This window comes from Rhinatrema bivittatum, chromosome 16 (genome assembly GCF_901001135.1).
Source record: "Rhinatrema bivittatum chromosome 16, aRhiBiv1.1, whole genome shotgun sequence".
NCBI lineage: Eukaryota > Metazoa > Chordata > Amphibia > Gymnophiona > Rhinatrematidae > Rhinatrema > Rhinatrema bivittatum.
Window position 1 is genome coordinate 68,020,453 of NC_042630.1, and position 24,794 is coordinate 68,045,246.

Here is a 24,794-nt window from a genome sequence, read left to right on the forward strand (position 1 = left end):
GGACTGGGTAGTGGTCACTACCGATGCAAGTCTGTCCGGTTGGGGAGCAGTGTGTCTCCGGAGCTCGGCTCAGGGCAGGTGGACAGGGGATCAGTCTACCTGGTCAATCAACCGCCTGGAGACCAGGGCGGTCCGTCTAGCCCTGGTGCAGTTCCTGCCTCTGATCAGGGGGCGAGCGGTTCGAGTCCTCTCGGACAATGCGACGACGGTGGCCTACATCAACCGACAGGGGGGCACCAGGAGCCGACTTGTCGCGTGGGAGGCTGCGCGCCTGATGGCGTGGGCGGAGCGTTTCCTGGATCAGCTGGCGGCATCCCATATTGCCGGGGTGGACAACATTCAAGCAGACTTTCTGAGTCATCAAGCGTTGGATCCGGGAGAGTGGTCCCTCTCCGACGAGGCGATGTCGCTGATCTCCCGCCGGTGGGAGACGCCGGCGATGGATCTCATGGCGTCCGCCGCCAACGCAAAAGCTCCTCGGTTCTTCAGCCGCAGAAGGGAGCGCGGCGCAGAAGGCGTCGATGCTCTGGCTCTCCCCTGGCCCACTCAGATTCTACTTTATGTCTTTCCCCCCTGGCCACTGGTGGGAAAGGTGATACGGAGGGTGGAACGGCACCACGGTCAGGTCGTCATAGTGGCTCCGGAATGGCCACGGCGTCCGTGGTTTGCGGATCTACTCGGCGTGTCGGTGGACGGTCCACTCTGGCTTGCGCACCTTCCACGGCTTCTGCATCAGGGCCCAGTATTTTTGGAACAGGCGGAACCCTTCTGTCTTGCGGCGTGGCTTTTGAGAGGAGGGCGCTCCTGAACAAGGGCTACGCTATTCCCGTGGTGGACACACTCCTCAAGGCGTGTAAGGCTTCAACGTCGGTCGCCTATGTGAGGGTCTGGAAGGTCTTTGAAGTTTGGTGCTCGGCACGGGGGGCCCTCGCGACCGCAGCTTCCCGCCGTCACATCTTGGCGTTTTTGCAGGATGGGCTGGACAAGGGACTTTCCTACAATTCGCTCCGAGTGCAGATGTCGGCCCTCGCGTCCTTGGCTCGCGCCTCCGGTAGACCGGATCCGTCGTCTCATCCGGATATATCCCGGTTCCTCAGGGGAGTTAAGCACTTGCGGCCGCCGGTGCGTCCTCTTTGTTCCTCCTGGAATCTCAACTTGGTGCTGAGGGCCCTGGGGGGGCTCCCCTTCGAGCCCTTGCGTCACGCTTCCATCAAGGACGTCACCTTAAAGACGATTTTCCTGGTGGCAATAGCCTCGGCAAGGCGTATCTCGGAACTACAGGCGCTGTCGTGCAGGGAGCCCTTCCTGCGGTTCACGGACGCCGGGGTTTCCCTGCGGACGGTTCCTTCGTTCTTGCCTAAGGTGGTCTCCTCGTTTCACATGAACCAGGTGGTGGAGCTCCCAGCCTTCCCAGGGGACGCCCCTGGGGCTCTTCGGTGCCTGGACGTCAAACGAGCGCTTCTTCGCTACTTGGAGGTGACGAATGACTTTCGACTCTCCGACCATCTTTTTGTCCTCTGGTCTGGGGCTAGAGAGGGCCGGCAGGCGTCCAAGACCACCATCGCACGCTGGCTCAAGGAGGCGGTAGCTGCTGCTTATGTGGGTTCCGGGAAGGATCCTCCGGTGGGTATTAAGGCGCATTTGTTGCAAGCCCAGGCCACTTCCCATGCAGAGACTCAGCTCGTCTCCATACAAGAAATCTGCCGGGCGGCAACTTGGAAGTCTCTCCACACTTTTGCCAGGCACTACCGACTCCACGTACCGGTGACGGAGTCTGGTTCTTTTGGGGACAGGGTACTTCGAGCAGGGTTCTCAGGGACCCACCCGGTGTAGGGAAGCTTTGGTAGATCCCACCGTCTGGACTGATCCTGTACGTACAGGGAAAAGAAAATTACTTCTTACCTGCTAATTTTCGTTCCTGTAGTACTAGGATCAGTCCAGACGCCCACCCGGTAGGAACCTGCTCGACTATTCTGTACTGTCCTTCTGTTCGCTGCTCCTTCCCTCTCGGGGGTAGGGGTCTTTTGTGTGTTGTTATGTTTGACAGTTCTCATTGCATGTTGCATAAATTTGTTCACAGTTTCAATCATTTGGTTGAGTTATGCTTGATCCATCATCCTTGGTCTGTCCAGTTTTCTGGCTTGGCTTTGATATGCTCGATACTGAGGATCTAGGAGGGTGCACCAGCTTATATACCAGCACCCTCAAAGTTTTACTCTGACTCCATCTGCTGGACGGGGGACATAACCCACCGTCTGGACTGATCCTAGTACTACAGGAACGAAAATTAGCAGGTAAGAAGTAATTTTCTTATCCTAAATATAGGCCCTTGGCCCTAGTAACTTTTCAAAAGGGCCAATTTAGAAGCCTAAACTCTTTGAAAATTGGCCCCAACATGAATACCGTATTAAAAATTATATTTCCTTGTTTTAAACAGGCTATATGATTGTTAATCCTGATGTTGTATTCAGAATTGAAAAGGAGGAGCCATATTTCAGAAGCTGTCATGACTTTGAGGGACAAGAAAGCATTATCACTCACACTTCTGGTATGTAACACTTATCTGTATATGAATATTTGATATTCACCTTGAGAATATCCTCAGAAAAGGCAGGATTATAATCAAATTACAATTGAATCATAGTTTGCAATCAACATTCCTGTGAAGCTTGTAATCTGAGTAAACATACGAGGTAGAACCTGGTCATTTAGGAAGTAGCAGAGTATATGCTAAATCTTTGGTCTGCTTGATAGAAAGGGAGTAAAGGTAGAGCCAGAGATTAGCATTTACACACACGCAAACCCCCCCCCCCCCCCAAAAAAAAAAAAACACCTTACATGAGGCCAGAGCAGCTGGATAACTGCTTCCCCGCGCCAAGGAGCAGAATCTTGGCTTGCTATGAAAATAAGATGACATAACAGTATGTTTAAGGCATTCAGTAGAAAATGCCAATTTTATAGTCCATTTCATAGAAGCATAGAAATGACGGCAGAAGAAGACCAAACGGCCCATCCAGTCTGCCCAGCAAGCTTCACACATTTTTTCTCTCATACTTATCTGTTTCTTTTAGCTCTTGGTTCTATTTCCCTTCCTCCCCCACCATTAATGTAGAGAGCAGTGATGGAGCTGCATCCAAGTGAAATATCTAGCTTGATTAGTTAGGGGGTAGTAGGGGTAGTAACCGCCGCAATAAGCAAGCTACACCCATGCTTATTTGTTTTAACCCAGACTATGTTATACAGCCCTTATTGGTTGTTTTTCTTCTCCCCTGCCGTTGAAGCAGAGAGCTATGCTGGATATGCATCTAAAGTGAAGTATCAGGCACATTTGGTTTGGGGTAGTAACCGCCGTAACAAGCCAGCTACTCCCTGCTTTGTGAGTGTGAATCCTTTTTTCTTCTCCCCTGCCGTTGAAGCTATGCTGGGTATGCGTGAAGTATCAGTTTTTCTTCTCCCCTGCCGTTGGAGCAGAGAGCTATGCTGGATGTGCATCGAAAGTGAAGTATCAGGCACATTTGGTTTGGGGTAGTAACCGCCGTAACAAGCCAGCTACTCCCGGCTTTGTGAGTGCAAATCCTTTTTTCCACATTTCCTCTAGCTGTTGAAGCTTAGAGTGATGTTGGACTCACAGTAACCATGTGTATGTTTATTGAATAAGGGTATTGTGTCCAGGCAGTAGCCATCATTCTGGCGAGTCACCCACTCTTCATTGGCGGCCTCTTGACTTTATGGATCCACAGTGTTTATCCCACGCCCCTTTGAAGTCCTTCACAGTTCTGGTCTTCACCACTTCCTCCGGAAGGGCATTCCAGGCATCCACCACCCTCTCCGTGAAGAAATACTTCCTGACATTGGTTCTGAATCTTCCTCCCTGGAGCTTCAAATCGTGACCCCTGGTTCTGCTGATTTTTTTCTTATGGTAAAGGTTTGTCGTTGCCTTTGGATCATTAAAACCTTTCAAGTATCTGAAAGTCTGTATCATATCTCCTCTGCTCCTCCTTTCCTCCAGGGTGTACATATTTAGATTCTTCAATCTCTCCTCGTACGTCATCCGATGAAGATCCTCCACCTTCCTGGTCGCCCTTCTCTGTACCGCTTCCATCTTGTCTTTGTCTTTTTGTAGATACGGTCTCCAGAACTGAACACAGTACTCCAGGTGAGGCCTCACCAAGGACCTGTACAAGGGAATAATCACTTCCCTTTTCTTACTTGATATTCCTCTCTCTATGCAGCCCAGCATTCTTCTGGCTTTTGCTATCGCCTTGTCGCATTGTTTCGCAGACTTCATATCATTAGACACTATCACCCCAAGGTCCCTCTCCTGCTCCGTGCACATCAGCCTTTCCCCCCCCATCGAATACAGTTCATTCGGATTTCCACTCCCCATATGCATGACTTTGCACTTCTTGGCATTGAATCTCAGCTGCCATATCTTCGACCACTCTTCCAATTTCCTTAGATCCCGTCTCATTCTCTCCACTCCTTCCGGCGTGTCCACTCTGTTGCAGATCTTAGTGTCATCCGCAAAAAGACAAACCTTACCTTCTATCCCGTCCGCAATGTCGCTCACAAAGATATTGAACAGGACCGGTCCCAACACCGATCCTTGCGGTACACCACTTAAAACCGCTCTCTCTTCAGAGAAGGTTCCATTTACCATCACACATTGTCTTCTGTCCGTCAACCAATTTGCAATCCAGGTCACCACCTCGGCACTCACTCCCAAGCTTCTCGTTTTATTCACCAGTCTCCTGTGCGGAACCGTATCAAAAGCTTTGCTGAAATCCAAGTATATGATATCGAGTGCTCTTCCTCGATCCAATTCCTTGGTTACCCAGTCAAAAAAGTCAATCAGATTTGTTTGACAGGATCTTCCCCTGGTGAATCCATGTTGCCTCTGGTCCATCAATTCTCCAGACTGTAGATAGTTCACTATTCTCTCTTTCAGCAGTGACTCCATTACTTTTCCCACCACCGAAGTGAGGCTAACCGGTCTGTAGTTGCCAGCCTCCTCCCTGTTCCCACTCTTGTGAAGCGGGACCACCACCGCTCTTCTCCAATCACTCGGCACCACTCCCGTTTCAAGGGATCTATTGAACAGGTCACACAGCGGACCCGCCAGAACATCTCTGAGCTCCCTCAATATCCTTGGATGAATCCCATCAGGCCCCATGGCTTTGTCCACTTTCAGGTTCTTTAGCTCTTCCCACACATTTTCTACTGTAAAAGGATTTTCATCTATTCCATTTCCTTCCAGTTTCTTGTAGTGTAGAGATGGTCCTTCTCCAGGGTCTTCTTTAGTGAACACAGAGCTGAAGTATTCGTTTAATATTTCTGCCATTTCTTCGTCTCTCTCCACACATTGATCATTATCACCTTTCAATTTCACTATACCACTTTGGACCTTTCTCTTTTCGCTGATGTATCTGAAAAATGTTTTGTCACCATTTTCTCCTTGGCAATCCTCTCTTCCGCTTGACTTTTTGCCAACTTGATTAATTTCTTTGTCTCCCTCAGTTGAATCAAATATTCTTCTTTGTGTTCCTCCCTTTGGGATCTTTTATATTTCTTGAATGCTGTTCTTTTAGCTTTAATTTTGTCAGCCACCTCCTTTGAGAACCAGATAGGTTTCAATTTTCTTTTGCTTTTCTTTACATTTCTAACATATAGAGTAGTTGCCTTGGTGATTGCTCGTTTTAGATTGGTCCACTGCTGCTCCACATCTCTCTCGTTCTCCCATCCTTTTAGTTCTTCCTCCAGGTACTTACCCATTTCCTCAAAGTCCGTGTTTTTGAACTGTAAAACTCGGGTCTTTGTGGTTCTTTTCCCTATTCTTTTAGTGATATTAAACCATACCGTTTGATGATCACTGGTGCTGAGGTGGGTGCCCACCTGGACATCGGAGACATTATCTCCATTAGTGAGCACTAAGTCGAGTATAGTTCCTTCTCTCGTGGGTTCCAACACCATTTGTTTGAACAAAGATACTTGCATGGCATCCACTATTGCTCTACTATTTTTAGTTTCTGCAGATGGGATTTTCCAGTCTACATCTGGCATATTAAAGTCACCCATGATCACCACTTCTCCCTTCTTACCTATCTTATGGATGTCTTCAACCAGATCTCTGTCCAGCTCTTCCTTTTGGTTTGGAGGCCTGTAAACCACTCCAATATAAATGGATGCTCCGTCATCTTTTTTTAGGTCGACCCATATTGCTTCTTCCTTGCCCCAACTTCCTTGCAGCTCAGATGCTTGGATGTTGTTTCTGATATAAAGAGCCACACCTCCCCCTTTTCTATCCTCTCTGTCCTTCCTTAACAAGTTATAGCCTGGTATTGTTGTATCCCAATCATGAGATTCTGTGAACCATGTCTCTGTGATAGCAACAATGTCCAATTCTGCCTCAGCCATTAGGGCCTGCAGATCTGGGATTTTATTTCCCAAACTATGAGCATTTGTGGTCATAGCCTTCCAGGTACTCTCTTTAAGGTTATTGCTTTTCCTGGACTCCTTATGAGATTTTATTTGAGATTTGTTATTCACTTCACTCTTTCCTTTTGCAGTTGTGCCACTGTTGACAGAGTTATCCATCTCAATTAGATTTTTCTTTTGGTTATGGATCTTGAAATTCTGCATGCATTGTGTTTGTTTTCTCTTTTCTGGTAACACTTCAATGTTTTTCTCAAGAACTTCTTCAGTTTCTAATATAGAGAAGGCTTTTTGTTCTTTTTGCATTTGGTACATTGTGTGTCTCCTCATCACAGGTCTAATTCTACCAGAGCCCACTGTATTCCTGGATTTTAAATAATTTCTTAATGACCTGTTTGAGTGGGAGGGTGTACCTGTTGGCTGTCCATCTGTCAAGAATGGGTGACTGTGGGTCCTACCTGAGCCTAATGAATCTCTTTTTCTTGACTTCTGGTTTCTCTGTGATTTATTTATTTATTTTATTTATTTATTTAATTTCTTTTACTATACCGATGCTCAAGACTAGGTCTTATCGTACCGGTTTACAATGTAACTGAGGGGAAACCAATTAACATCAAGGTGGAAAGTAAAGTTACATTAAACAGGGAGCATAAAACCTGGGCAATGGAAGACAGTACAGAGTTTAAACTAAGAAACAATTAGAGAGAGATAAATATATAAATCAACAAAAAACAAAAAAAAAATCAACAAAAAACTGTGATGTTGGGGAATTATTTTCTGAGTAATGCAATGTGGGTGTAATTCTTGTAATTTTATTTAAAAAAATTTATTTAAAATTTTTATATACCGGCATTCATGATACAATCACATCATGCCGGTTTACATAAAACAGGGGTGTACAAATAACAAATTGAGTAATCTATTAGTGAGGAGGAAGCAGTTACAAATAACATAAAACAGGGGTGTACAAATAACAAATTGAGTAATCTATTAGTGAGGAGGAAGCAGTTACAAATAACAAGGTACTAGAACTGGGAAAAGAGAAGAAAGGGCGAGGATAACATAGGATGTAGATATTTACATTAGTAATAACATTTTTAGATATTTACATTAGTAGTAACATTTAGTAATAACATTTTACATTAGTAATAACATTTTAGTAATTAGTAATAACATTTTACATTAGTAATAACAAGTAATAACATTTTACATTAGTAATAACATAATTGAAGCTAATTGAGCTTTAACCTCATTCAGCTCCTTTTTCAAGGAAGATAGTTGTGCACAAATTGGGCAAGCTCTAAGTTTCCAGATGCTTTCCCTCAGAATAAAGGCTCCACAGCAGTTACATTGGATAATCCTCATTTTGGTAAGTTTTGACATTTGATGAATAGCAATTATGGAAATACTAATTTACCTTGTTGCCATTTATGAATCTAGGCAGGTTATATAAGAAACACAAACCTAGGGGTGGGTGGGTAGAGGGGTACGGTGGGAGGGTGTTAAACAGGTAAAGCAGACTAACAGCCCTCCCAAATATCTATTTCAGTTGTGCTTTTTTTTTTAAAAGACAGTGCACAAGTTTTGGCAGATATAATGCCTTACTTCTAAGCACAGATAACAACAGATAACAACCAAAATGGACTTAACTTTAGCAGGAAAGGTTCTGGTTCGTTTGAGATCCCAGCTCCAAAGTGAATTCAGTTCCCAATGCACGTGAGGCTCTGGCAACTTAATCCAATTACTGCCCCGCCTTACAAACCCAGGCTGAAGAGGAAGGGGCTGCTTTTGAACTAATGGCTGAAACAGGTAAAGCAGACTAACAGCCCTCCCAAATATCTATTTCAGTTGTGCTTTTTTTTTAAAAGACAGTGCACAAGTTTTGGCAGATATAATGCCCTACTTCTAAGCACAGATAACAACAGATAACAACCAAAATGGACTTAACTTTAGCAGGAAAGGTTCTGGTTCGTTTGAGATCCCAGCTCCAAAGTGAATTCAGTTCCCAATGCACGTGAGGCTCTGGCAACTTAATCCAATTACTGCCCCGCCTTACAAACCCAGGCTGAAGAGGAAGGGGCTGCTTTTGAACTAATGGCTGAAACAGGTAAAGCAGACTAACAGCCCTCCCAAATATCTATTTCAGTTGTGCTTTTTTTTTAAAAGACAGTGCACAAGTTTTGGCAGATATAATGCCCTACTTCTAAGCACAGATAACAACAGATAACAACCAAAATGGACTTAACTTTAGCAGGAAAGGTTCTGGTTCGTTTGAGATCCCAGCTCCAAAGTGAATTCAGTTCCCAATGCACGTGAGGCTCTGGCAACTTAATCCAATTACTGCCCCGCCTTACAAACCCAGGCTGAAGAGGAAGGGGCTGCTTTTGAACTAATGGCTGAAACAGGTAAAGCAGACTAACAGCCCTCCCAAATATCTATTTCAGTTGTGCTTTTTTTTTTAAAAGACAGTGCACAAGTTTTGGCAGATATAATGCCCTACTTCTAAGCACAGATAACAACAGATAACAACCAAAATGGACTTAACTTTAGCAGGAAAGGTTCTGGTTCGTTTGAGATCCCAGCTCCAAAGTGAATTCAGTTCCCAATGCACGTGAGGCTCTGGCAACTTAATCCAATTACTGCCCCGCCTTACAAACCCAGGCTGAAGAGGAAGGGGCTGCTTTTGAACTAATGGCTGAAACAGGTAAAGCAGACTAACAGCCCTCCCAAATATCTATTTCAGTTGTGCTTTTTTTTTTAAAAGACAGTGCACAAGTTTTGGCAGATATAATGCCCTACTTCTAAGCACAGATAACAACAGATAACAACCAAAATGGACTTAACTTTAGCAGGAAAGGTTCTGGTTCGTTTGAGATCCCAGCTCCTTTAAATGCTAACCATTTCATGGTTAGCATTTAAAGGCTTGATAAAATAGCTATACTTTTATTTGCTTCTCGAAATGAGTAGTCTTGTATTTGTCTGAGCTCTTTTGGGAGGGAGTTCCATAGGGCAGCTACTGCTCCCACAAAAAAAACTCTTTTGCAGGTGTCTGTATTCTTTTGTCAACAGTAGTAGTAATGGAAGTAATATCCTGGGTGGAACGCAACAGGAGAGCTGATCGAAGCACTTACAGGCAGTGGCACTAATCGCATGATCTCCTCTTCTTCTTCTTCCTGCCCCCACGGCCTGGAAGGTGGAAGTGGTGTGCAGCATACTGTGCGCAGGGGAAGAAATGCATGCAGCATTGACCCAAGGGAGATGAGCATGATGGGACTCTTCTTCCCTCTTGAGGCCACCAGGGTTGGAAGAGGAAAAGCCTGTTGCTACCGCTAATTCTTTGATTTGGGGGGGTGGGGTGAGTTTCTTTCAATTGAAAGGAAGCTCTGGAACAAGGGCTCATGGGAAGAGGGTGAAAGGGGGCAAACTCAGGAGTACAGAAAGGGTGGTGATGCATGGAGACAAGAACAGTATCTGAATTCAAGAAAGCCTGAAATAAACGCAGAGGATCTTCCAGGGAGTGATGGAAATTGTAAAGCTAAATTAGTTGGGCAAATTGACAGACTGGATAGGCTGTATGATCGTTTTCTGCTATCACTTTTTCGTATTTCTGTAGTTTGTGCACAACAAAAATTATATACATCAATCTTATCTTTAGAAGAGTGTCCTATGGGATTTTAAAAACTTTTATGCATTTGTCATTTTTTGATAATTCTTATATTGGTTTTAGAAAAGGTGAAATTGTATAGAATGTGTTTGGCAACACAAGTGCTATAATTATGTACTGTGGTATTAGAACAATATAGTTCTGCATGTAATAGCTAAACAATGAGTACTCTGTGCTAAAATAAAACTTGTATTTTATTTTAACAGGCTCTTCTGCTAATCCTGATATTGTATTCAGGATAGAGAAAAAGAAAGAGCTGTGTTTCAGTGATCGTTATGACACTAACACCACAGGTGTGTAAGAAATATTGGAGCAAACTAATGTCCTCTGTAGGATGTCTCACTGTCTCTAGCGCCTTGTGGTATAGCAGAAACTCTACAGAAGTCGAAGGACCTAAATATGTATACCCAAGAAGAGGGGACTTTAGGGAGCATGAAAAACACACCAAAAAGCAAAAGTACTCCTTCCTTTTTTCCACCTTCTCACCTCCTGAGTGCCATCCCCATTTTTCCTCTCCTGGCGCTGCTGCTCTGTGTTGCCCTCTCAGAACTGCTGCCGCTTTTCTCTTCCTGCACATTGCCTAATCACCCCACGGTACCTCCGCCTTCTGGCTTCCATGTAAGCTTATTGCCATATGGACCCAGGACTGATTCCAGCAAGAAACAGGACATAGGGGGAAACGAGGCCTATACAGGCAGTGGTGAGAGGAAGTGGAGTTTCACATAGGTGAAAGATTCCTGGTGCGTGAGAAAAGAGGAGGATTGGAAATCCATTAGGGAGAGAGGAGAATTCTGGAAAGGAAAGGGGGGAGTGCTTTCTAGTGTATTAGGTAGGAACAGTTGAAAGAGGTTTAACATGGCAGAATTCTGGTTTCCTTTCACAAGCACGTAATAGAAATGTTTTGTTCTTTCAGCAACTGGTTCTTCAGTTCTGAATCCTGATATTTTTATACGATATCGCAGCAACAACAAAGACCCCGAGGAAAGAGAAAGGGTTACTCTTCCTACCACAAGTGAGTAAGACATATTTGCGACCCTTTGGCAGATTGGATATGGTAACTGACTGTGCCACAACTGGTAGACTGTCCCATTCTGCCTCATCTATACGTGACTTCAAAAAATTACGTAAACCTTTTATTTATTTATTTATTTATTGTTTTTATATACCGACATTCTATCGAGATTTATTTATTTATTTATTTAGCAGTTTTTTATACCGACCTTCATAGTAGATAACCATATCGGATCGGTTTACATTTTAACAAAGGGTAAAACTGAGGTAACAATTCTGGTAAATAATAGATAACAAAGGAAAAGGAATAAGTCAAAGTTACAATCAACAAGGTATGGAAAACTTGGAGGCTTAAAGACAAGCTGGAAGGAAGATAGAGGCAGGTAGAATAAATATAACATGATACGAATAATTTAACTGGTTAGAGCATATGCTTTAACCAGGAAATGCCAGTGTCCATTGTTCAGGAGGAAGTGTGTCAAAGTCCTTGTAAGAAGTGAGGCTCAAACTAGTGATTATCCGGTGGATCTGGGAAGGCTTGGTGAAAGAGCCACGTCTTTAGTCTTTTTCTGAAGGTTAAGAGGCAGGGTTCCAATCTGAGATTTGCTGGGATATTGTTCCAGATAGCTGGGCCTGCAATTGAAAAAGCTCTGTCTATCACATCGGTTTACATATAACTAAACAAATAAGACATAATCTGCTTATTTTACATTGTATCATGGTAACTGATAAGAACAAACAATTGACTCTACATATAACTAAATAAATAAGGCACGGTCTGCTTATTTACATTGTAGCATGGTAACTGATAACAACTAGGAAGAGGAATATTTACAGGAATATTCTAACATTGCACTTTGGAAATGCTGTAAAGGATAATAAGGGAGTCTTTGGAAGGAGAAAAAAGAAAATGTGGAGGGGTTCTTGAGGTGGGGAGGAGGGGGGATGGGAATGCTGGGTGAGGGGGCGGGGTTGTGGTGGGGGGGGTATCGTGTTCAAGGGAGGGTTGTGTGCGGAGGGGGTGAGTTAAGTGTCTGGTGGGAAGGCTTTTCTGAAGAGCAGTCAGATTTGCTTCTTTTCTGATTTTTTTACTCTGCCATGTTTCAGCACTTTATTTGCTGGAATGCACTTGACTACTCATGATTTTTTTAGCACGCACACAACTACATAAATAGTATGAATCAATCAGCTGTTTGTAAGTCCATTAGATGCAATCTTCCAATTTTCATCAGCAGCCCCATCCTACATTTTCTTGTGATGTCATATTAAGTAATATAGTGTGAAAATGCTGGTTGCCAATTTGACTATATAAACTGATTTAGTTACTGGTTATTAAGAGGACCACTTGACTCCCAAGTTTTTCGAACCTGGTCTTTGAGACTCCTAAACAAGTCTGATTTTTTGCAGACTATGCATACTGACCTGTTGTGTGTGTTTGGTCTATCTTGTGATTGGTCTGAAAACCAGAGCAGGACTTTAAATAAATTTGAGAACCATTGCTTTTGAGATACTGTGACAGAAATTCAAAAGTGATTATAAGTGGAAGTCAAATTTCTTGAGTAATGTGATTTATGTTTAATGTTTCAGTTGTAGCTCTTTAATTGAAATATTTTGGTGACTTAGCTTGTTAAATTGTGCTAAAATAACATTTTCAGGGCCTGTCACAGACTTTCAGGACAAATCTGAAGTTAATATGTGTCGCTGCTGTGAGTGTTTGGAGGGCTTCATTGCCACAGTAAGGAGCCTATATGAAGAAATGTGTTCCAACTGGGCTAACATCTGAAACATTTTGGTCTAAAACTAGCAGGAGGTCAGAAATCTAGTGCACACACCCTTTAATTATTGCTTCCTGCATGTTTGTGATGATGTGTACATCTTATGTACATCAGGGCACCTGATGTCATGCCTTTCTGTTAATTGAATGATATTGATCTGTTAGTTTTATCTAGAAAAGAGATCAACTGGACAGCCCAATGCCTAGTGCTTTGCCAAGCATGTAACGTAAGTTACAATAGCATATTATTACAATATTGGATCATAAACCCATAAACAATGCCAGTAAAAGTATAATGTACCATCGACCACATGTTCCTGCCTCTCCACCCAAAGCGCACTGCTGAAACCTGTGGCCAATTGGGGGTCTTCCAGCGTGGCTCCCGGCATCTGATTTGTGCTCTACGTCCCGTTCTGTTGGGCATATTATTACGTCCAAGTTTTATAGGTCTGACTTCCTGAACTCTGTCGCTCTGGCTGATGATGTCAGCACTACCCTTGTGTATATATAGAAGCCCATTCCAGTCACCTGGTGCCTTAGCAACAGGTCTTGCTCCCTGCTCCTGAGTCTATTTATTTAGGGTCATTATCCTAGTTTGCGATTATTTTTTCACCTTAGTGCTAAGCAATAGTCCATGCATTAGCTCCTTAATGAGAGATGGAGAGGATATTATGAACTAGATTGTGATAAGTGAGGTGAAGGTCTGTACTTAATGGCTCCCTGTTGAGATCCAGTGGGAAGGAGGCCATGCATGGTTGATTAAAACCCTGTCTTTGAAATTGAGAGCTGGGCCATATTATATCTAAATTTATTTTCCCATTCGCCTTCTGCACAGCCATGGATTTGGATCTGTGCAGTATAGCATGTTTAGTGCAACATTTAGTCACATGTGATTTTTGGTTCAGGGTTTAAAGTTAAATCTTTTTCTTCTGTACTTAATGAATTGTAATTCCTGAACATACCCAGATCAGTCCAGAAAAGTGGGTTGTGTATCCCTACCAGCAGGTGGAGTCAGAGAACAATTAGAACGTTGGGCGCTGCTACATAACGAGTGCCACCTGCAGTCAATCAGTATTTCTCTGACTCCAGCGGGTGGTACAGATGCACACCTGCAGTCTTCAGTTATATTTTTTATTTAGATAGTTTGAATTTAATTTTTTGGTTTACGGTAGCTTCCTGAGGTGTTGGGGCACCTTCGTGGGCCATCCCTCAGTAGAAGCCGGGCATCCAGGGAATTGGATATTCCTGTCAGGATTTCGCCCACCGCAGTTCGGTATCTGACGACCAGGTGCTCCTGGCTACTCACCACCGTCTCTGCTACAGCTGCTCCCTTGTCTCCTACAACAGCTTTTCTCTTTGTCTTTGTAAAGTTTAGTTTAAAAAAAAAAAAAAAAAAAAGAGAGCTGTTTTCACGGCGGCCGACTGACAGTCTTCAGTGCTGAGGGTAAGGAGAGGTGCAGGAGAGACCGGGTCTTTTAAGACCGGCTGGGGAAGCTGTCAGCAGTGTTCCCCTCAGCTCCCGGGGCTCCGGGTCGTTTTCTGAGGGCAAAGGTGAGTTGTTTTTTTTCTCCGTGTGCCTCGTTTACTCGCCGCTTCCCTGCTTGGGGGCCTTGCGATTTCACTATAGACAGGCTCCTTTCCCGCGGCACGGCTGTGCACATTTTTTTTCTCCTCAGCCGGTAGTCTCTTAGCCCGCAGCAAGAAAAGTTTGTTTTTCCGGCCCGGCCTGACTGAAATTTTCTCCGCGTCGCGGCACAGAGCGTTTCTTTTTTTATTCGCACCCTTTTCTATTTCACTTCAGACTATCAGCGCGCTGCTGCGGATGGGACTGAAAACAGAATCGCAGGTCTGCCGCGTGTGTGGGTCACGCGGCCAGGCGTTAGATGCGGCCTCTTTATGCACAGCGTGTTCCCCGGGGTTAGAGGGCTCTTCAGGGCTTCTTGCCTCCTCCCTCGGGGAGGGAGCGTCTGTCTCGCCTTCGGCTTCGCGGGATGAGGATTCTCCGCCTGTTCTAGCCCTGGTGAGGGAAGAGCTCACCGGGGGAACTGATGATATCACCCCAGCCGACTCTCCAAGGGGGGAGGGGGACCCGGAGGGGCTTTCCCCAGAATTTGTCCTCCTTATGCACCAGGCTTTCCTGGCAAGGAAACGCTTGGCGGTAAAGTGGCCCGGTCTCCTGGGGGCAGGTTCGGACCCGCCTGAGAAAAGAGGTCGGGGTACGGACCCTCGTCAGCGCCTCCCTGATCAAGCTCACGCCACAGGGGATTCTCCCCAGGGTACGTGAGATCTTATCCCAGGGTCTGGGGCGACGCCGGCTTCTGGGGTAGTAGGGGGGGGCAGACCTGGATCTGCGGCCAGATCCGGCTGATGTGGATACTGATGATCTGGATGAGCCTGATGACCCTCCTGCGGAGGGGGATGGACCCCAGCATGGTGCGTTTGTTCAAGCGGAATGAGTTAAGACCCCTTATTCCCCAAGTCCTTTAAGTTCTGGGACTTACGGTTTCTCAAGAAGAGTCTGACAACGAGGGCGTCAATCCAGTCCTCGACGGCATTAGAGGTCCCACAACATCTTTTCCTCCGCCTAAGAAGGTTCGCAAACTAGTGACCCGGGAGTGGGAGATTCCGGCTTGAAGGTGGGAAGAGCTATGGCGAAACTGTACCCGTTATCGTCTGATGTTTTGGAGTTACTGAAGATTCCAAAGGTGGACACTGCGGTCTCGGCAGTCACGAAAAAGACCACTATCCCGGTTGCGGGGGCGACTGTCCTTAAGGATATGCAGGACCGCAAGCTGGAGATTCAGTTGAAGTGAGCATTTGAGGTTGCCGCTCTAAGCCTTCAGGTGGCAGTTTGCGCTAGCCTCATGCAGAGGGCCTGTCTGTGTTGAGTCCAGGAGTCGGCTGCCAGGGCTGGTACGGGCGACAGTGGGGCTATGCAGTCCACCTGCCTAGAAGCAGGTATCGCTTATGTTGCTGATGCTTTGTATGATCTGGTGAGGACCTCAGCGAGAGGTATGGTGTCCTTGGTGTCAGCGCAGCGTCTCCTCTGGCTGCGAAATTGGGCGGCGGATTTGTCCTCCAAGTCCCAGCTTTGTAATCTACCCTTTAAGGGCAAGCTCCTGTTTGGGGAGGATCTGGATCAGCTGGTAAAGCTGCTTGCCGAATCCAAAGGCAATCGGTTGCGGGAAGATAAAAGATCTTCTAAGAAAGTCTTCCCTCCTCGAGCTAGGTTTCTGGACACTCACTGCTTCAGAGCGGGTAGATACTCCGCACCACCTGCTTCGGGGCGCCAGCAGTCCTTTCGAGGGGGTTGCCAGCCCGGAAGAGATCGGGACATCTTGGTGCAGGAAGTAATAAAAACTCCCAATGAAGCCATGAGCATCCATTCCATTGTCGAAGCTGTCGGAGGCAGATTATCCAACTTTTACACGGAATGGGCAAAATTACATCAGACTGCTGGGTCTTAGAAGTGATCAAAGACAGGTATGCACTGGAGTTCTCGCGCCCGGTCCGGGAGGTTTTTGTGGAGTCCCGAGTGGCCTCAAGTGTCACGTGAGAGGCAGTCCAGGTGACTGTACAACGACTCTACAACGACTTCTCGAGCTCAAAGCTATTGTCTCAGTTCTGGAGGCTCAACAGGGACGAGGTCGGTACTCCATGTACTTTGTGGTGCCAAAGAAGGAGGGAATGTTACGGCCCATCCTCGATCTGCAGAAGGTGAACTGTTGCCTTCAGGTTCCTCGCTTTCGTATGGAAACCCTGAGGACAGTGATGGCCACGGTTCGAAAAGTGGAGTTTCTCACTCTGGACCTCACGGAGGCGTATTTACACATTCTGATATGCCCAGCAAAGTGTTTCTAGCGGCGGACCAAATAGGGAAGTTGCAGGAACAAATACATTCCCTTCTTCGAAGGAACAATCCCACAGTGTGGCATCACCTTCAGGTCCTGGGCTCCATGGCTTCAACCTTGGGCTTGGTTCCTTGGGCATTTGCTCACTTAAGACCTTTACAGCTTGTGCTTTTGTCTCGCTGGAGCCCGGTGTCGGAGCAATTCCATCTACCAATGCCTCTATTTCCGGAATCCAAAGCCAGTCTGTTGTGGTGGCTGTCACTGGACAATCTGGAACGGGAGGTGGATTTGGACACTCCGAATTGGCTGATAATCTCCACAGATGCCAGCCTCTCAGGCTGGGGGGCGGTGTGTGCAGACAGGTCTGCCCAAGGGCTCTGGTCGGCAATGGAAAAATCCTGGTCCATAAACCGGCTCGAGACCAGGGCTGTACGTCTGGCCCTGCGGGCGTTTCTTCCTGGATCCAGGGCAGAATGGTGCAAGTCTTCTCGGACATTGCAACAACAGTGGCATACATCAACCAGCAAGGCAGGACTTGAAGTCCTGCCATAGCACTGGTGTCACGTCTTCTGTTCACTTGGGCGGAGCGCCATCTCGAGGGCATTGCCGCATCCCATGTTGCGGGAGTAGAGAATGTGCAAGCCGATTATCTCAGCCGTCAACAACTAGACCCAAGGGAATGGGAACTATCTCTCGAGGCATGGAATCTCATTTGCGCCAGATGGGGAACTCCTCAGCTGGATCTGATGGCAACGCAGGCGAACACAAAAACAGTTCGTTTTTTCAGCCGTCGCCGAGAACAGGGCTTGGGTGGGCATAGACGCTCTCGTGTGTCCTTGACCCACGGGGATTCTTCTGTATGCCTTCCCGCCCTGGCCCCTCATAGGTCGGCTTCTCCGTCACATAGAGCGGCACCTCTATGTGACGGGTGTGAAGGGTGATTCTGGTGGCGCTGGAGTGGCCACGTCGTCCGTGGTTCGCCAATCTGGTACGCTTGGCTCTAGAAGGTCCACTTCAGCTGGTTCATCTAACGCATCTGCTCCGTCAGGGGCCCATATTTTCGGATCGGGAGGATCGCTTCTCTCTCGCGGCTTGGCTTTTGAGAGGTGACATTTACGCTTGAGGTGTTATTCAGAACAAGTCATTTCCACCCTCCTACAGGCGAGACGTCCAGCCACTTCTTTGGCCTATGTGAGAGTTTGGAAGCTTTTTGAGATGTGGTGTCATCAGCGTTCCTGTGACCCTTTAGTGGTGCATGTTCCTCGGGTGCTTGACTTTCTGCAACAGGGCCTCGCTAAGGGCTTTGCTTTCAATTCCCTTCGTGTACAAGTTGCAGCTCTAGGTGCCTTGCGGGGAAACTTTGACGGCTGTTCGCTGGCAGCGCATCCGGATATTGCTCTGTTTCTTAAGTGGGTCAAACATTTGCGCCCTCCCATCCATTCAGTGTGTCTGGATTGGAGTTTGAATTTAGTCCGAGTTCTATGTGGCGCTCCTTTCGAGCCTCTTCGTGGAGTTTCCCTGAAAGATCTGACTTTGCCACAAAAAACACAGGTTTCAATTTGCTCGGCCCTTCGGATCTCAGAATTGCAAGTGCTGCCTTGTCGGGATCCTTTTCTTCAGATTTACGACAATCGGGTATCGTTACGTGTGGTTCCATCCTTTGTCCCTAAGGTGGGTTTCAGCCTTTCACGTCAATCAAACTGTGGAGCTTCCAGGGTTCCCTAACTGGTCCCGGGAGTCTTCGCAGAAGAGAGACCTTCATCTTTTGGTTGTGTGGCGCACCTTATTGCATTATCTGGAGGTTACCAATGACTTCAGACGTTCCGATCATTTGTTCGTTCTCTTTGGTGGCCCAAAGAAGGGGGACAAAGCGTCAAAGGCGACCATATCGCAGATTAAGGAAGCCATTTGCGCAGCATACATAGCCCGAGGGCATCAGGTGCCTTTGAGTCTCAGAGCTCATTCCACTAGGGCTTAGGCTACTTCCTGGGCAGAGTGTCAGTTACTGTCACCTCAGGAGATCTGTAGGGCGGCAGCGTGGTCGTCTATTCACACTTTTACGAAATATTACCAATTGGACGTTAAGGCTTCTGATGAACCGTCCTTCGGGGAGTGTGTGCTTCGTGCGGGTCTTTCGGGTTGCTGCCCAGTGTAGGGTGGCTTGGGTACATCCCACTTTTCTGGACTGATCTGGGTATGTTCAGGAAATGAAAATTGGTTCTTACCTGCTAATTTTCATTCCTGTAATACCACAGATCAGTCCAGAGGCAAACCCCTTTCTTCAGATACCGAAAGACTGTCGTGGTCAGAACCTGCTTATATTTTTTATTGTTGAAGCTCCTTTTTTGCAGACATGATTCATGGAACAGTTTTTAGCAGTTGTTCGGTCTGGTTTTTGCCAGCAGCGAAGTGGTAGTCCGGAAATTTTGGTTGGGTGCTACCCTTCATTATTTAGTACTGTTAGCATGGGCTTGGGTACAGGTCAATACTGAGTGACTGCAGGTGGCACTCTCGTTATGTAGCAGTGCCCAAAGTTCTAGTTGTTCTCTGACGCCAACTGCTGGTAGGGATACATAACCCACTTTTCTGGACTGATCTGTGGTATTACAGGAACGAAAATTAGCAGGTAAGAACCAATTTTCATATATTTGTAAAATACAGAAGATTTACAAAGCTTATATTTATTTATTTATTTATTTATTTGAAGCTTTTATATACCGAGGTTTAGCGCATGCCTTCACCCCGGTTTACATTGAAATGAAACAATGATACATAGAACAAGTAGTGAAACAAAAGTATATATAACAGGTCATGGAGCAGGTTGTAACAGGAAATAACTAAAATAGTTTAAGCCAAATAACGAAAATGAAAATAGAAACGAAAAACGAGGAAGGTATATACAATAGGGGGGGAGGCAGTGGGAGGAGGAAGGGGTAAATATATGGAATAAATCAAAGTTTTTTGAGCAAAAAAGGTGCAGGAAGTCAGTTTGCTGGCATGGTTTTGCCCAAAAAATGTAATGTCTTGCAGCTTTAGGAAGGGGTGAAAGCTAGTGAAAAAAATATGCAAGCAAATCCTGTAGCTTTGGATTATTAGTGATAAAGTAAAACAAATATTTAAAATCTTGGGATACAGAGCTATATAATGTGGAGAATTAATATCTGAATTGACTTTAAAAACATTTCTTTTGTCATTTTTGTTGCGCGTCCCGCTCGCACCTGACCCACTCCCAGTCCCAGGTCGGCCTCCCTCGCGTCTGCCGCCAGCTCCACTCGGCCACAGCATTCCGCGGCGGCATTCTCAGACGCTTCACCTCCCAGCTCCAGCCAGGCCCCATGGCAGGGCTCGGCGTCCTCTGTGGCATTGTTCCCACCCCTAGGCACATGCGCGCGGACTGACCGGCCTCTTAAAGGGCCAAGGGCAGTCCCAGCTCCGCGGCGCACCCAGATTGATCCCTGTACTAAAGGAAGTGGCTCACATCACTTCCTTGCCTTGGCAATCGGGTCGATCACCTAGTGATAGCAAGTTTGCCTTCCAGTCTCTCTGTTCCAGCGTCTCCCGTTCCACCATCTCCTGTGTCTCCCGTTCCAGCGTCTCCTGCTCCTTCGTTTCTCCATCCCTGGTAGTACCCTTCGGACTGATCTCACGGTACTGACCTTTGCCTGTTCTTGACTACTCCTTGATTGCTGCCTGCCCTGACCTCTGCCTGGAACACTGACTTCTCTCGTCTGCCACCTGGAACTCGACCTCCTGCTTGACCTGACTACACCCAGATTGACCTCTGTTATCAACCCTGCCTGGCTGACCATTCTGCACCAAGACGCTGGCCTTGATTCTTGCTATACACTCAGACACTCTATTCTGGCCTCCTGCGACCTCTGGACTTCCTTATCTGAACACCAACCGCGCACCCTTGTTCGTGGTGGGCACTCCCTTGAACTTTCTCTCTAGGAGACCCTGCAAGGCCCACCTAAGACCAGGCGGCCCGGGTAACCAAGGGCTCAACCTGAGGAAACCCCAGGTTGCTATTGGTGAAGCTCCGGCTAGCCTCTGTCTCCTCCTGTGCTCCGCCTCCTGGTGGCAGGCGCTCTCTGGTCCGACCAGAGGGCTGTACCAATCCTGCACCAGGCCAAGGGTCCACTCCCAGCGCAACAATTTTACATTTTCTTTATTATGTTCCACACATTATAATTTATTAAGGGGGCAATTTTGAAATCCTATCAGGAGTTTGCAAGTCTGTAGGTACAAGTATTTTACGGACTTGCAAGCTATTTTTCAAATGATAGAAATTATTTAAAAAGCAATTACCCCTAAGGTTCATATACAGTGGGGCAATGCTATTTCTTCATTAAAGCTGGGTTAAATGCTGTGGACAGTTCAAACATTTGTGACCTTCTCCAATCGGTTCAAGAGATTTCCATTCCCTGGCCACATCCTTGTATAAATTCCTTATGTAAACTGTTACTAATTCCATAGTGAAAACAACGATGTGAGCAGTAGCCATATTCAAAAGCATTTAGCCAGCTAACTCCGAAGTTAACTAACTAAATGAATATTTGGCAATTATCTGGCTACATTCTAGCTGACTGAGTTAAAGATGTTCCAGGGGGCATAACTGGGAGGAGTTAAGTTAGCCAGCTATGTTAACCAGCTAACTCGATATTCAGAGTTAGCCGGTTAACATAACCAACTAAGTCTGGTTGGGACAAATAGCTGGCCCAAAGTTAGCCGATTAATGTTAGCTTGCTAACTTTAAACTAAATAAAAACTCAATGTGACCACCACTAAAAACAGCGATCCACTAAAATCCAAATCAAATCAAAAGCAGAAAGACTGCTCTATCGCTGTGTATGAAGTATTTTTGAAATAAATTACTAAAGGAATTTTCTTTATATCACTTCCATTATTAATTCATATACCTACACCCTGTGGATCTATTTGTTTTCAGAATTATTGAAAAAACCTGAAAAAAAGATTTTTTTTAGGAAGAGTAGAAAGTTTCATATACAGTGTAGGTGTCCCCGCACCAATATGTTATTGGTTATAATCATAAACCTCCTACCACCTCCAACAACACATTTTTTTAAAAAAAATTTTGTTGCAATGTATTAGCAATAAAGTCCTGACAATTTCAAAGACATCAGTGGTATTGTAGATGCTAATCTGTTGGCGGAAAAGGGTAAATATAATCTTCAAAGATGGTATTAAATTTAAAGCGGATGCCTTGCGACTTCCTAATATGTTGGTGACACAAACACGTTCGTGTTTCAGACGTGCGTCTTTCTCCAGGGGAGTCTCACGTTGGAAACTTCCAACTTTGCAGGATTCTTGCCTCGCTAAAGAATTTTACTTCACATCGGATAGCCGTGATTACTTCCTTTTCACCGCGTCATCCTGTTGTTCACCGCTCCATACCAACGGACAGATACTTTAAACTAGCCAGCTATAGTACAGCTGCACTATTGAATATGCCTCTAAAGATAGCAGGAGAAGTTTATCCAGCTAACTTTGATATCTGGACTGTATCTGATTGTGGACCTCATAATAAAAAGCCCAGCTAATCCTCCCAGCAGTGATTTTTATGTGCATCTTGTTTTAATTAGTGAGGTTTAGGTGGACCCTTGGAAACTGTGGCAGCTGACCACGCCCACAGGGGGTGGTCAGCTGCTCTTTGGTAACACTTCATATTTATTTCCTGCCTTGTCTTCTTTCCAGCTTGTTGCAAGCTTCCAAGTTCTCTTTCCCTGTTGATTGTAACTTTGACCTATTCCTACCTATTGTTATCTTTCGTTTACTTGAATTGTTACTCCAGTTATACCCTTGTTAAATGTAAACCGATCCGATATGGTTATTTACTATGAAGGTCGGTATAAAAAACTGTTAAATAAAATAAATAAAATAAGTCCCGTGAGGGGCCACAGGTCAGCTTCAACTTAGGACATACAAACACAGAGATTGATCTTTTATTAGACAATGTGATGAAGCCACCAGAGGTGGCAGTAGTGAGCAGCAGAAGTAGCCCGCCTGGGCTAGTATCCTTGGCGCTGGAACAGCGACTCCTCCGGTAGCATTGCTGTAGTGGAAAGAACTGAGAATGAGTACAGTGGAATATGCACAAAGCCGCAGTATGGAGAACCCCAGGATAGGGAGAGCAGGCCCTCGAGGAGCGAGTACCTGATCCCTGATAGCTGAGAGGCTTGAAGGTAATGTACTCACACAGCGGTTCCACGTAGGAGATGGCATTAGGGCTAGAACGAAGGCAGGCCTTCGAGGAGTGAGTACCTGGTTCCAGGGAACAGCTCTGAGGTGAAGATGGTAGTACTCACTGGTGTTATTATTTATTTATTTTATTTACGGGTTTTTATATACCGGGGCACGTAAGTAACATCACCTCTGTTTACATTCAAACATTAATTCAGCATATTGCTTTACATTATAACATTAAAAAAAACTGAAAGAATACAAATCCATGTAAAAACTTTGTATAACGAAAATAAATATAAGAATATGAGTGACTGTGGGATTAAACTAGAACGCAAAGCAAAGGACCCAGATCAGGCATAGTAGGCTTTTTTGTATAGCCAGGTTTTTAAGTTTTGTTTAAATTTTTTGTAGCAATCTTCCTGTCGTAATTCTGGTGGCATAGTGTTCCATAGTCTGGATCCAGCAATGATGAAAGAACGTTCTTTTGTAGAGGACAGATTAGTCAGGTTGGGTGCAGGGATCTTCAGTTTAGCTAAATGCTGGAATCTGGTAGGGCGGATTGATGTTCTGAATTGAAGGTGATCAGAGAACCAGTTCATATCTCTGTTGTGGGTGGCTTTATGAATCAGCGTTAAGGATTTATATATTATTCTGGATGCCACGGGTAGCCAATGTAATGATTGAAGCGCTGGAGTGATGTGCTCATGGCGGCTTGTGTCAGTGATGATGCGGGCAGCTGCGTTTTGTAAAATTTGTAAGGGTTGAATTGTAGTTTTAGGAAGCCCAAGTAGCAAAGCATTGCAGTAATCAATCTTTGATAATATAGTCGCCTGAAGTACAGTGCGAAAGTCATATTGGTATAAAAGAGGTTTAATACGTTTTAGTGTATGTAGCTTAAAGAAACCACTTTTAACTGTATCAGCGATGAATTTTTTAAATGTGAAATTGCTGTCAAAGATGACGCCAAGGCTGCGTACTTGCTGAGTAATAGAAGACAGCGAATCCTTCCAGGCAGAAGAGAAGGTAGGGGCAGGCAGCGAGTCAGGGAACATGGGCCCTCGAGGAGCAAGTACCAGTTTCCTGATGGCGACCTGAAAAGAAAGTGAGGCCCCCGAGGAGCGGGTACCCCGTTAGTGTTGAGCCCAATGGAAGATTGGAGAGGCAGAATAGCTGGGTACAGAGAGCGAATCCCATCTGTAAGATTCCCTCTTGCTAACTCAAAGGCTAGCAAACATCGTAGGCTTTAAATATCCGGGCAGCGTGACGTCATCACAGGGGGACGTCCCTGAGGTTCGCATCAAGTAGGAAATAAGAGTGAGGGCCGCTCAGCGCACGCGCCCTAAGGTAGCAGTGGAGCATGGCGGGAGGCAGCACCCAAGCCGGTCCGGGGACGCCGGAGAGGACGGCAAGCAGACACCGCGGCAGCCAGGCATCCAACCATAGCAAGAGGAAGTGCAAAGAAAGAAAGGTAGGCGGAGTGAAGCTGTCGGTAAGGAACGGTTGCAACACATCTAAATAAAGTAGATCAAATTCTCACATAGAAGTCAACCCCAAACTTGTTGTATCCTGTTGTAACTGTTGCTCTGTGCAAGTTAGCCATGTCTTCTTGGAAGTACAATACAGCCATATCACTGTTACCTAAGGTTGCAACTGTCGCTGAGTGAAGGTTGTTCAGTGCTTCATTACCATTCTCTCGCCATTAGGCATCCTCTGTTTTATCTCCTGCCTTTTTGAAGTCAGCCACTGTCCTTGTCATCACTATCTCTTCCAGGAGATCATTCCAGGCATTCACCATGGGGCGGATTTTAAAAGGAGCGCGAATAGCCTACTTTTGTTTGCGCTCCAGGCGCAAACAAAA

At 45.7% G+C, this 24,794-nt stretch overlaps 1 protein-coding gene across 4 annotated transcripts in view; it reads left to right on the top strand.

Annotated features, from left to right (window-relative positions):
• LOC115078800 (zinc finger protein 583-like) overlaps positions 1–24,794 on the top strand; it is a 135,680-nt gene that overhangs the window by 81,849 nt on the left and 29,037 nt on the right. For all 4 annotated transcript variants that reach the window (XM_029581838.1, XM_029581834.1, XM_029581835.1 and 1 more), the window contains exons 3-5: positions 2,438–2,548; positions 10,303–10,389; positions 11,010–11,108. In XM_029581838.1, coding sequence (XP_029437698.1) covers positions 2,438–2,548; positions 10,303–10,389; positions 11,010–11,108 — 297 coding nt within the window. The remainder of the gene's footprint in view (positions 1–2,437; positions 2,549–10,302; positions 10,390–11,009; positions 11,109–24,794) is intronic.